Source organism: Podarcis vaucheri (assembly GCF_965113315.1).
Source record: "Podarcis vaucheri genome assembly, chromosome: Z".
NCBI classification, from domain to species: Eukaryota; Metazoa; Chordata; class Lepidosauria; order Squamata; family Lacertidae; genus Podarcis; species Podarcis vaucheri.
Genome location: NC_138758.1, coordinates 42,056,561 through 42,070,212, shown reverse-complemented (window position 1 = coordinate 42,070,212; position 13,652 = coordinate 42,056,561). Strand labels below are relative to the sequence as shown.

The window sequence follows — 13,652 nt, the reverse complement described above, 5'->3', positions numbered from 1 at the left end:
TCTGGTGTTGTTATTTATTTAACAGGTGTGACCACCTTCCTTACAATAGATAAGTCTTCTGTGTTTGCTTCCAATCCACTGATAAGAGATATATCCATCACGGCATGGGAGGAGGCAGACTGGGGTTCTCCTCTGATAGGCTTGTACCTACACAGGGTGAAAGCAGAACAAGACCCTGATTCCATGAAGAGAACAACCTTCTCCCACTCTGGTTCCAACATGCATCCTCTACCTATTCATTACTAATATGCCTCTGAATACCAGCTACCCCTTCCATTGAATACACCCACTTAAACATGCCCAGCTTTCATGCCAGAATCAGATACTTACCTTCTTTCATTCTGAATAGAGAAGCACATAGATGACAAGTGTATATGCAGGGGCAAAGGGAGTATACCCACACTATGTTGTGGTCCTGTCTTTTTCTCCGCTCTTTTAGTTGTGGCAGCTATTATGCCATGCTCCCCATGGTAGCCATTTTGTGACTGCTGCCATAACACTCTCTAAAATTCCAAATGCGCCCACTCACTCAAAAAGGTTCGTGGCCCCCTGGCTTAGATGATTTGGGATGTATCCAACTTCTACCTATAGACCTACTGAAATGGGCCCAAATCAGTCATGACTATTAATTTCAACAAGTTTACTCCATGTAGGACTAACAGTGGATGTAACCCTTGGGATGTAATGATCTCTGCTACATCCTCTCTGGTTTAACGGTTACGCTGACTTAAAAAATATGGCTAGCCAACCCTGCTGCATTTGGGAGACACACGTACTTATCCTGCTGAGCTGGTTCTTGACAGGTGTGCCAAGGTCCAACACTGAGCACATTAATGGATGTGTTTCCAATTCATGGAGGGTGGCAGAAAGCCCTAAAGGTTCCCCAGACTAGAACAAATCTATGAATTCAAAAATCAGTGGTGTTGTATCCAAACAAGTTTTAGACTAGAGCCCATGAAATGAATGGAACGAAGTTAGTCATGCCCATTGATTTCAATCTGAGTAAGACTTATATGGATGTAGCACAGTAAAAATATATCTAAATGGAAAATGAAAACCAGAATAAGCAATCATATAAGATCAGAAGGTCGGCGGTTCGAATCCCCGCAACGGGGTGAGCTCCCGTTGCTCAGTCCCTGCTCCTGCCAACCTAGCAGTTTGAAAGCACGTCACAGTGCAAGTAGATAAATAGGTATCGCTCTGGCGGGAAGGTAAACGGCGTTTCTGTGCGCTGCTCTGGTTCGCCAGAAGTGGCTTTGTCATGCTGGCCACATGACCCAGAAGCTGTATGCCGGCTCCCTCAGCCAATAAAGCGAGATGAGCGCCGCAACCCCAGAGTCATCCGCAGCTGGACCTAATGGTCAGGGGTCCCTTTACCTTTATTTTAAGACTCAAAAAGAATGGATCGATCTAATATCCCTAACCCTTCTGTAACAGCTATTCTGACCACCAACATTATAATTAATCCATCTTTTCATCTCTTCAACTCCTGTTTAACCGCCTGTCTTTCTCAACAGACCCCCACCCCATCCCACCCCCTGCAAAAGTCATGCATTCTTGGCTCCACTCACTATTTCACCACACACCACAGCTGCCAATCATTCTTCCATGTGTTCTCCTTTGACATGGAGACTAGTAGTAGGGCCAGTCCTCAGCCAGCCCCCACCTTCCTGCCTTCTTATATACAAACATACATACATGCACACAAACATTTTACTTGTAGGCCACCTTTCCATAGTTCAAACCATGCTCAAGAAACCTGGCACCTTACAACATGGGGGGGGGGGATTATGTAATTACAAATGTAACAAAAATAGCCGTAAGCAATAAATAAAAGAGCAAAAAGTACACAGCCACATCAAACATTTTCACATAAACCATAACCTCTAAAATAAAGATACAAAAAAGTAATATCAATAACAGCAACAGCCCCCTTCCACATGAAAACCCCCAGCCCAAGAGTCTGTTCGGCCAGTCTCAGCCTTTGTAGCTGGAGTCAGTCAGGGCCCCTCCCTCCCAGGCAAGGTGGGAAAAGGCCTGCAAAGAAAGGATCAGGTCTTCCAGGACTCACAGCCAAGATGAATAACCAGTTCAGAGGGTCGCACTGCCTGTTAGCCTCTTCCTTTCTAGCCTCAGTGTTGCCCTTGCAAAACTCAGAAGTACATAAACAAATCCAAAATAAGACACTTGTTTCCCAACCACCCTACCCTGGCATTTCTGACAACTGGCACACAGAGTGACAGGCGCTCTCTTGGCTCATCTGGACTTACTTTGCACAGGCCGTCAAGTGCTTTGCTTCATCCAAGTAGCTGAAGGAAGAGCTTCTCCCGTCGATATTCATTTCTGCAAATGCAACAGCAGGATGTATTTACCCAGGCTTTTCAAATCCATTGTCCAGTACACAGATTTCTAAATGGTTACAACAACCCTGAGTCCTGATTCTGTACACTCAACTGGAGGAAACTAATTAGTTCCAAAGTCTGAACTTTTTTAAAATAACAACAACAACAACAACAACAACACATTGGCTCCCAGTACGTTTCTGAGCACAGTTCAGAGTGTTGGTGCTGACCTTTAAAGCCCTAAACGGTCTCGGTCTAGTATACCTGAAGGAGCGTCTCCACCCCCATCGTTCTGCCAAGACACTGAGGTCCAATGCCGAGGGCCTTCTGGTGGTTCCCTAACTGCGAGAAGCCAAGTTACAGGGAACCAGGCAGAGGGCCTTCTTGGTGGTGGCACCCGCCCTGTGGAACGCCCTCCCACCAGATGTCAAAGAGAAACAACTACCAAACTTTTAGAAGACATCTGAAGGCAGTCCTGTTTAGGGAAGCTTTTAATGTTTAACAGACTTTGGATTTTAATATTTTGTTGGAAGCCGCCCAGAGTGGCTGGGGAAACCCAGCCAGATGGGCGGGGTTAATAATAATAATAATAATAATAATAATAATAATAATACAGTAATAATAATAATAATATACAGCCCTGCAGTTCAAACCAGGATTTCAGAAGGTGCTCATCACTCAGGCAGGTGTGGGGAAACCCTTTACATCCTAAGCACCACATTCCTATCTGGACAACATTTTGGGGGCCACATGGCAGTGCTAGGTGGCAGGCCAAGGCAAAAGTGAGTGGAACAACAAATATAAAATTTTACTTTTGCACATTAGGGTATGTTCTACACATATTCACACACCTTCATTCAGGCAAGCAGAAAGAGTTATCAGAATTCAAGGACACCTTCAAACCTGGCATAAACACTCACAGAATATAATCATAGAATTGTAGTGTTGGGAGGGACCCCGAGGATTATGGAGTCCAACCGCCTCACTAAAGGTGTGAAACAAGGCTGGTGATGGGGGTGTGACCTGGAGAGAGTCTCAAGGGCCAGGCTGAGAGGCCTGGTGGGCTGCATTTGGCCCTGGGACCTTAGGTTTCCTAGTCTTGGTTTATGGAATTTGAACACAAATACACTCCTCCAATGCAGAATTGAGGACACCAAATCCCATTTTAAAAAGGAAGTGCTATTGGAATGTTATTTCCCCCACCCCACCCCACACACCCTAAATTTCAAATTAGGGTCAGGAGATCACTGGCAAATTAGGAATAGGCTTCTATACAGTCAAGAGATTGGCAGAAGAAGTTGAGATAGGTACAGCTCCTGGAACAGGAGAGGTGTGCAGGGATCAGAGAAAGGTGAGCAGATGGGTGTCAGATTTACCATATTTTGGACTCCTTGAGAAATTCGCCCAGCTGAATGGGACACAGCTGTGGGCAGTCTGAGGAAGCACCTTCTGCCTTGGTAAAGGTAAAGGTAAAGGTACCCCTGCCCGAACGGGCCAGTCTTGCCAGACTCTGGGGTTTGTGCGCCCATCTCACATCTATTGGCCGGGGGCCAGCGCTGTCCGGAGACACTTCCAGGTCACGTGGCCAGCGTGACAACGCTGCTCTGGCGAGCCAGAGCCGCACACGGAACGCCGTTTACCTTCCCGCTGGTAAGCGGTACCTATTTATCTACTTGCCCCCGGGGGTGCTTTCGAACTGCTAGGTTGGCAGGCGCTGGGACCGAGCAGCGGGAGCGCACCCCGCCGCGGGGATTCGAACCGCCGACCTTTCGATCGGCGAGCCCTAGGCGCTGAGGCTTTAGCCCACAGCGCCACCCGCGTCCCTCGTACCTTGGTACCTGCCCATAAAAGCAAACCTAGAGGGAGAGACTAGGGTGATGCCAGCAGATTCTGGGAGGCTTTTTTCTTGTGAGAATTTGGAACAGGTGATCGGTGAGTTTCTTTGAGCCATGGGTGAGAGCCAAGATGGATGGTGGAGAGGTGTTGGGTGGAGAAGTGTGTTAAAGGAAGACGGAAATGCTATCTGTACCTATTTATTACTAATTTGTATTAATGGCTTTATTGTGTATTTTTTTAACATCATAGTTTTTAGCTTTCTGCACACTGTTCAGATACGTTTTTACATATTAAGCCATATAGAAATAGTCTGAATAAGAAAAAAGAACTTATTCATGCAAGCAACATGAGAAAAGACGCTTGTAGCAAAATCCCCTCTTCTTCACAGTTTGATGAAAGAGTACAGAAGAACCACCCTGAGTTATTCAGATAAAGGGTAAGATACAAAATTCAATTTAAAATTCAGAAGACCTTGCTTGCAACCGACCACCTTAAAGTACGGGGCTACCAGGTCCAAACTCTGAAATGTCTCTTGTCTCTTCATGAATTATTTTATTTCCCCCATACCTTCATTTATTTATGATGCTTATAGACAAAAGTTGTCCGGGTGGCTTATGATAAAAGCATAATCCAAAACACTTTAAAACAGAAATTATTACTTTCTCACCAGATGGTGACTTGATAGCAATCTTCAGCTCAAAGTTACAAATATCTTCAGAGGTGCTGATCTTATAATATACGCTCCTCACCTGTACAAGTCCAGATTAAAAACAAAACAGAACTCAAATTACATTTTCAGAGAGTTTGAACTCACCAGCCAAGTATTTGGCATCCAAGAATCTATCCATAATTTGTGTGAAAATCTCAGACCCAATGAAGAGTGAACTTCTAAGGCAATCTATTCATGGAAGCGAGTCTTACCTAAATAAATTCAGTTCATTTACAGTATTTAGGTCCAATAGGTTGCTCTCTGGAGCCCACTTTCTATAGGTGCTTCCAGACTCTCATTGTTTTCAGATGGGGTTCAAATAAATTACCAGTAAATTCACATTTCACAATTATAGTTGAGGGAGAGGCCTTCCATCACAAACCTACTTCCTCCAAAATATCAGACTTTTTTCAACAAGACATTGGGAAATGCACTGGGAAAGTTGGGATTACACATGATTTGGCACATGGTAATCTAACCTCCCCCACCCAAAACAAATCAGAACACATCTTCATTAAATAGCCAATGTCATCCATTCTCCCTGCAAACAAAACAGGATGAGTCCTCAGCAAACAGGTCATCTGGAAGTGACCCAAAATGCTTAATTCACGTACATTCACTGTTGCTAAGCCGGTGTTGCTGCCTGTGCGAACCTCTAAATCATCATTCAGGGGAGCCTGGATACGTTAAAAAAAATAATGCAGAAAGTGATGTTAGTGTAAATTAGATCCTCATTAAGTGTGGGGGCTTAAAAAAAAAGTCTTCATGATAACTCATTAGCAAATTTTAATGCAAATTACTTCTAACAGACACATATTTGTATCTGGTTCTGCCTAATATCCACACATTTTTGCAAAGCAGTTTTCCTAAATAAAATAACATACAAAAATGCATTGAACTAATATATGACATTTTTATGCATACTTGACCCCAGTACGTGCATTTGGCTGCACTTCAGTTCATGCATTCTCAGAAAGTGCAAATTAGGTAGGCTTGCCTTTAAATGTGAACCAAACCAAATTTCTCCCCCAGTCCTAGTGGTGCTGTTTTAGCCACAGAAGCAGCAATGCACCATTTTAACATTGGAAATAGAAGGGATGGTGATTCAAAAGGCATTTCAAAGCCATTTTTTAAAAGATTAAAATCCAGCCAAACATCTACAGTGGTACCTCAGGTTACATACGCTTCAGGTTACATACGCTTCAGGTTACAGACTCCGCTAACCCAGAAATAGTACCTCGGGTTAAGAACTTTGCTTCAGGATGAGAACAGAAATCGTGCAGTGGCAGCGGCAGCTGGACGCCCCATTAGCTAAAGTGGTGCTTCAAGTTAAGAACAGTTTCAGGTTAAGAACGTACCTCCGGAACGAATTAAGTACTTAACCTGAGGTACCACTGTATTACAGTCAGCCAACCATTAAAGAAAGTACAAATTGTAATACGGTGTCCAACTAAATTCTACTCAGAGCAAACCAACTGAAATTAATGTAGCCGAATTAGTAATGCCCATCAGTTTCAATGGGTCTACTCTGAGCAGGATTAACATTTTTTTTATTTCATAAAATTTATATGCTACTTGGTTGTAAAAAAAAAAACCAACAACAGCAAACAAACTCAAAGAGGTTTACAAAATGATTAAAAAAAACATTGAGAGAAATTTACAACCCTACTTAAACACATACAAAAGTTAAAATACTAAAACAGATTTAAATTAGCTCAATTATCTAAGCATCTGGGTAGGCTTGTCTAAAGAAGAATGTTGCAGGGAATTCCAAAGTGCAGGTGCTGCCATTCAAAACAATCAAGGTCTTATAAATGTAGAACAGGTAAAATGTGGCGCATGTAGAAGTGTCAATTCTGACTTCCAGTTTGGCTTGCCATGGTGGAGGGTGTTGATTACATCTGAGCCATTTCGCACAGGATATTTTGAGGATGAGATGGGAGTAATCATTCTTCCAACCACACACACACACACACACACACACACACGGAACGTGGGGGCAGCTTCACCTGCAGATTGTCCAACACCTGCCCCCAATATGAGGGGGCAGGTGACACTGGGTGGAAAACACCTTGCGTCTCTTTGGCAACTCTCCAAAGTCGCCACATGAGCAAACGAACTCCTGTTTTTAAGATGATACTTCGAACTTAATTAAAGGCCATGCTCTTAGCGAGGGGAGATAAACTGCTCTGCTAATTGATCAGCCACTGAGGAGTTAAAGGATTCTTAATCTTAATTATGGACTGGTATGTCGGAACAGAAAGGGGGTGTTAAGAGCAGAAGAAGGGAACTGAGGCTTCTAACCAAAGTACAGGCTTATCTTTTCTGGTATGAGATGAAACGAAGAGGTTTAGACATATGCCTGAAATAATTGGCAGAAAACCAGATTTCCACCATTTTGGGACGTGTTGCAGGGATAATTACAGGTACGATAAAGAATCAAAAGCGAAAGACATAGATGAAAATAATCACCCACACAGAAACATATCGTTTTGATATAACTCGCTTGCTGTATGAACTCAGAGGCTGTGAAAACGAACGAAGGATTGACATTGGATTGATTTATGGGAACCACATGGACTAATTAAGAAAGCAGTGCAAATGAGAGATGATCGCAATCCTCCGACCTAAGAGCCTGGGAAGTCAAACAAAGATTTATGATTTGGCTTAATATTTGGACTGCTTGATTATTGTATAATTTGGAATGTTTTTAATATGGCCTTTATTGGATTGTTAATTTGGAAAACTTAATAAATATTATTTTTTAAAAAAAGAAGAAGTGTCATTTCTGCTAATCAAGGTGGTCAAATGGGCACATGAGGGATGACATGATCTTGTAGGTATACTGATTCCAAGTTGTTAAGGACTGTATATGCTAATAGTAACACCTTGAACATGGCCTGGTAGCAAATTGGCAGCCTGTGCAGATCTCTGAGCACAGGTGTTATACACTGACAAGGCCTCACTCCTGTCAACAATCACGTGCAACATTCTGCACTAACTCCAGATCAAGTGTGAGGGAAGCTCCGCACAGAGCACATTGCAGCAGTCCAGTTTTGAAGTAGCCAACACATAAACTACAGTGGTACCTCAGGTTACATACACTTCAGGTTACATTCGCTTCAGGTTACAGACTCCGCTAACCCAGAAATTGTACCTCGGGTTGAGAACTTTGCTTCAGGATGAGAACAGAAATCGTGCTCTGGCGGTCCAGCAGCAGTGGGAGGCCCCATTAGCTAAAGTGGTGCTTCAGGTTAAGAACAGTTTCAGGTTTAGAACAGACCTCCAGAACGAATTAAGTTCTTAACCTGAGGTACTGTACTGTGGCAAGGGTTTTCCCAGTCCAGGAATGACTGTAGCTTATGAACTAGTTGCAGTTGGTTAAAGGCACTTCTAGCCACTGAGGCTACCAAGTCTCCAGTGACAGAGCTGGATCCAGAAGCACAGCAAACCGCAAACAGCAAACCTGCTCCATCAAGGGGAGCGCAACCCCATCCAGGTAGGCAACGGATCCATTTCTCAGACATGGGATGAGCTTTCGTGTGCATGCACACTTCTTCAGATACACAGTGTGCATGCACACGAAAGCTTATACCAAGAAACTAACTTAGTTGGTCTTTAAGGTGCTACTGGAAGGATTTTTTTTTATTTTGACTATGGCAGACCAACACGGCTACCTATCTGTAATCAGACATGGGAGACACTCACTTGCAGCAATGAACACATCAAGCGTGTGCCCTGCCTGGTGTATTGGCCCAACAGCAGCCTCCTCATGGATATTGGATACAACCCACTAAAAATACTAAATCATAGCCCCAGAAGAACAAAGGGAACAAAGTTAAGAGTTAACAGTTATAGCAGGTAGCAGGTCTAAGAAATATTACAACATTCAGATATGCTACCGCCTGTTCAGTAAGGGATCTATTAGACCCTTTCAAGGAAGGCACTCAAAAGGGTCCCCAAGGATCAATGATTCCATCTTAATGTTGTAAGGAATCCAATGTTTAGTGTGGCACACTCATACTTTGGAACTCCGTGCCAATTGACACCAGGCAAACACCTTCCCTATGCTCTTTTGCTAAAACCTGCTAGAAACATTTTTGTTTAGACAAGCCTAACCAGATATGAAGAATGTTTACAAGTATTTTAATCTGTTGTGTTTTTTTAGCATCACTCATTTTAATTATTATTTGAAAGTTTTAAATAGCTGTTTTGAAACATCCATCTATTAATATGATCTAATAACAATAGGCAATGTTGTTGTTTTATTTGATTTGTAAATTGCTCTGGGTTTTTCTTTACAATTAGGGACGCAGGTGGCGCTGTGGGTAAAAGCCTCAGCGCCTAGGGCTTGCCGATGGAAAGGTCGGCGGTTCGAATCCCTGCGGCGGGGTGCGCTCCCGTCGTTCGGTCCCAGCGCCTGCCAACCTAGCAGTTCGAAAGCACCTCCGGGTGCAAGTAGATAAATAGGGACCGCTTACCAGCGGGAAGGTAAACGGCGTTTCCGTGTGCGGCTCTGGTTCGCCAGAGCAGCGATGTCACGCTGGCCACGTGACCCGGAAGTGTCTTCGGACAGCGCTGGCCCACGGCCTCTTGAGTGAGATGGGCGCACAACCCTAGAGTCTGGCAAGACTGGCCCGTACGGGCAGGGGTACCTTTACCTTTACCTTTCTTTACAATTAAGTGGTTTATAAATTTTATGAAATAAATAAATCTTCCATAGTCAGGACTTAAGATGACCGCTCATTGGAATTGCAGGTTACTGTAGAAAATAACATCTGACTATTAACCAGTGGAGAACACATGTTATGGCATTTTCTAAAAGGAAGGCTAGCTATTCCTGGACCACGGATTACCACAGGTTGGTTCTTGCAAGTACCTTGGGTCCTGGTTTCTTGTTATTTATAATTCATACACTTACTTCCACAGACCTGCCAACATAATTGTTTTTTGTAAGCCTGTACTGATGAAAATCCCCATGGTTCTTGTAGGCCACTTTGATGTTCATGAACAGTGTCATCCGCTTAACGAGGATAGAATATTCGGTCAGGGCTTCAAGAGCAGTGATTGTGTCCTGTCAAATACAGCAAGGGGTTAGGAATTAGGAGCTGAACCATAGCCCGGTTTTATTTAACTAAGACAGTTATGTCCTGCCTTTCCAAATATTCCCGCGGTGACATACAATTAAAAACAGCAAAGTGCTACCATACTAACAAGGAGGAAACAGCAACACAATGTGAAAAATCAGCAAAACTATAAAGGCAATAAAAAACACTTATTGTTCATTAAAAGCTCGGGAACACAAGGCATTTTTAGCCAGACAATTGCATGGGATAAAAGGAAAGCTGTCTTTGGGCCAGTCCAGGCAGGTAGTGGAGTTTCACGGGAGTAGTCTGCAACATGTCATTGATGTAAGTATTGTGCACTAGCCATGGATTTATACTGGACTGTCCACACAATCTTCCCCTTTTTTAGTAGTTCTGTGATGCTGTCCCAACGTTGCTACATTATTACTGCTTATAGAATAATTTTTGCCCTAGATTGTAACAAAAGCAGAACATAATAAACTGCAACAGGAAGGAGGATTTTACTAGGAAGCTGAGGGATAGTAAGTAACTAATAAAAATTTTATTTATACCCCTCCCTCCCTGGCCAAGACCGGGCTCAGGGCAGCTAACATCAAATATATTAAAACACAATCAAACAATTTATTAAAATACAGCTTAAAAATTAGAATCAGGATAAAATTAAATGATTGCCCATGAATTACAACCATAGGGGTTGGGAACCTCAAGTATTCATCAGGGCCAGCTATCCATGTTGGTCCCACATGAGCCAATAAAAGAGCCAAAGAGGGAACTTACAAGGTCCCAGAGGGGGGTCAAACTGGGCCCGGACCGAAGGCCAGGCAGAACAGCTCTGTCTTACAGGCCCTGCAGAAGGATGTTAAGTCCTGCAGGGCCCTGGTCTCCTGTGATAGAGTGTTCCACCAGGCTGGGGCCAAAGCCAAAAAGGCCTTGGCCTGGGTTGAGGTCAGTTTAACCTCGAGGCCCAGGACCTCCAAGATATTATTATTTAAGGACCGTAAGGTCCTCTGCAGGGCATACGAGGAAAGGCAGTCCCGATGATGGGGGATGATAGGGAACAAAACAGGTACAAAACACTATGTCCACCTCAAATTTTTTCAGGCACAATGTGGGTTTGCATATAACAGTCCCCAATATCATCATGAAGACAAATCATTATGAATGCATGATAAAAACAATGTCTGTAGGATATTTTATAATCCATCAGGCTACTTGTACATCTGGCCCAGGTGTAGGAGCAGATCAGCAGGGTCACGGGGGAGAAGGGTCTTTCCCACACCTCACATCTTTTCTTTTCTTTTCAAGGACAAGTTATAGATACTATACACAATATGCATATGCAATGAAACCAACCATAAGGCTGCTTGGAAAGGGACATTTGGAATGCTACCCATATATTATCTCAGCAATGCTTACAAGAATCCTGAAAGTAGGTCACCATGACTGTCCTTCTCAAATGGAGAATAAAAATGGGGCTGAGTTTGGGAGATCACTTGGGCTTGCCCAAGCTCGCATGGTGATCTTCATCACAGCTGGGCTGCCCACATTCAAGTCCAGTACTAGTGTCTAAGCAGGGGTAGGGAATGTGTAGCCTTCCAGATGTTGCTGGGTTGGATGTGGGCAGCCTGGGATCAACGCTGGGCAGGAGATGGGTTTTCATCCCTGTCTAGCATGGCCAAAACTTAGGGAAGATGGGAGTTGAAGCAATGTCTGGAGGACCATAAGTTTCCCCATCTCTGGCTGAAAAGATTCAGGTAGGTAGCCATGTTGGTCTGACACAGTCAGGATATATGAAAAAATGAAAAAAATGTCCAGTAGCACCTTAGAGACCAACTAAGTTTGTTCTGGGTAGTATAAGCTTTCATGTGCATGCACACTTCTTCAGATACTTTTCGTGCTCATGCACACTTCTTCAGGTATCTGAAGAAGTTTGCATGCACACGAAAGCTTATACCAAGAACAAAATTAGTTTTTCTCTAAGGTGCTAAGGAATGCGGGTGGCACTGTGGTCTAAACCACAGAGCCTAGGGCTTGCCGATCAGAAGGTTGGCGGTTCAAATCCCCACAACGGGGTGAGCTCCTGTTGTTCGGTCCCAGCTCAGAAGCGGCTTAGTCATGCTGGCCACATGACCCAGAGGCTGTCTGCAGACAAACGCTGGCTCCCTTGGCCTATAGAGCAAGATGAGCGCGCAACCCCAGAGTCGTCCAGGACTGGACCTAACAGCTAGGGGTATCTTTACCTTTACCTAAGGTGCTACTGGACAATGTTTTCATTTTTTTATATATTATGGCTGAAAAGGAATGGAGCATACCACATCCTTAGAACTGCTACTGAAAACACATATGAACATAAGATGAGTCTGCTGGGTCATCTGGTCCAGCCTCATGATTTTCACAGTGGCCAACCAAATGCCTGTGGGAAACCTGCAAGCAGGACTTGAGCACAACAGCGCTCTCCTTTTACTGTGGTTTCCAGCAACTGATATTCAGGAACATTATTGCATCTAACCATGGAAGCAGAGCACAACCATCATGTTTAGTAGCCACTGATAGCGTTCTCCTTCAATAATTTGTCTAATCCTCTTATTAAGCCATCTACACTGGTTGCCATCACTGCCTTCAGTGGGAGTGGGTTGCATAGTTTAACTATGCTCTATGCGAAGAAGGACTTTCTTCTCCAACTAATTGTGCTTCTGAAGGCAAAAAGGATTCATACATGGTTTGCAGACTAATGGAAGACGGTTCTTTGAATAATGACCACCCTGTGTTGGGAGGATTTATTTATTTATTATTTATTGCAGAGAAGTACCTGTGTGGAGTAAAATCCACCGCCATATCTCTGTTGTTCCGACAACCACCTGATGATAGGAGTAGCGTAGTTTTGGTCTCCTTGCATTAGAGTGGCAAGCAAGGCATAAGCTGTAGTTTCAACCATCCTGGCAGTGTCCTCTGACGGAGCGTTTGGATCTAATTTGTTGAGGGTTTCTTTCCAATAGCGATACATAGGTGGGCCTGCTATTAAAGGAAGGCTAATGAAGATAAGTCACAGCGGGGAGGGGCAGAGTAAGGGACGGCGCCAGAAAAAAAATCACCTGGATGTATGTACATATGTATTACAGTAAGCCAGTAACTTATCCAGGGGTAACATTCCAGGGATTATTCCTAAAGCCAAATTGTGTATAGTTAAAACCCATTGAGTTCAATGAGGGGGGGTTTGCCAAAGTCATTTTTCCTGGAATCCCACTCCCTTGCCACCCCTTTTTAATGTTTACTGCCCACCCACCCCAAGCTGAATGTGCACAAGTTAAATGTGTGCAAGTTGCTGGCTTACTGTATTTACATTTATAGATTGCCTTCCATACAGACATAGGAAGCTGCTTTATACCAATTGATCCATTTTAATCCAGTATTGTGTGCACTGACTAGCAAGGGCCCTCTGGGGTTTCAGGGAGGGCATATTCCCAGCCCTTGCTGGAGATGGCGGGGACTGAACCTGGGATCTTCTGCATGCAAAGCAACATTGAAAACCATATACAGTGGTACCTCTGGATGCGAATGGGATCCGTTCCGAGCCTCGTTTGCATCCAGAGCAGAATGCAACTGGCACCTGCGCATGCGCGGGTCGCGATTTGCCGCTTCTGCACATGCGCATTACATCATTTTGAGCGTCTGCGCATG

General features: G+C 43.9%; 1 protein-coding gene across 2 annotated transcripts in view; it reads right to left on the bottom strand.

Moving 5' to 3' along the window:
* C5 (complement C5) overlaps nucleotides 1-13,652 on the bottom strand; it is a 74,317-nt gene that overhangs the window by 14,405 nt on the left and 46,260 nt on the right. Inside the window, exons 29-34 of one of the 2 annotated variants that reach the window (XM_082208778.1) lie at nucleotides 12,784-12,986; nucleotides 9,809-9,961; nucleotides 5,502-5,564; nucleotides 4,846-4,927; nucleotides 2,271-2,343; nucleotides 45-147 (exon numbers count right to left, since the gene is read on the bottom strand). In XM_082208778.1, coding sequence (XP_082064904.1) covers nucleotides 45-147; nucleotides 2,271-2,343; nucleotides 4,846-4,927; nucleotides 5,502-5,564; nucleotides 9,809-9,961; nucleotides 12,784-12,986 — 677 coding nt within the window. Of the gene's footprint in view, nucleotides 1-44; nucleotides 148-2,270; nucleotides 2,344-4,845; nucleotides 4,928-5,501; nucleotides 5,565-9,808; nucleotides 9,962-12,783; nucleotides 12,990-13,652 lie in introns of both variants that reach the window. The other variant, XM_082208777.1, reaches the window with a different exon arrangement.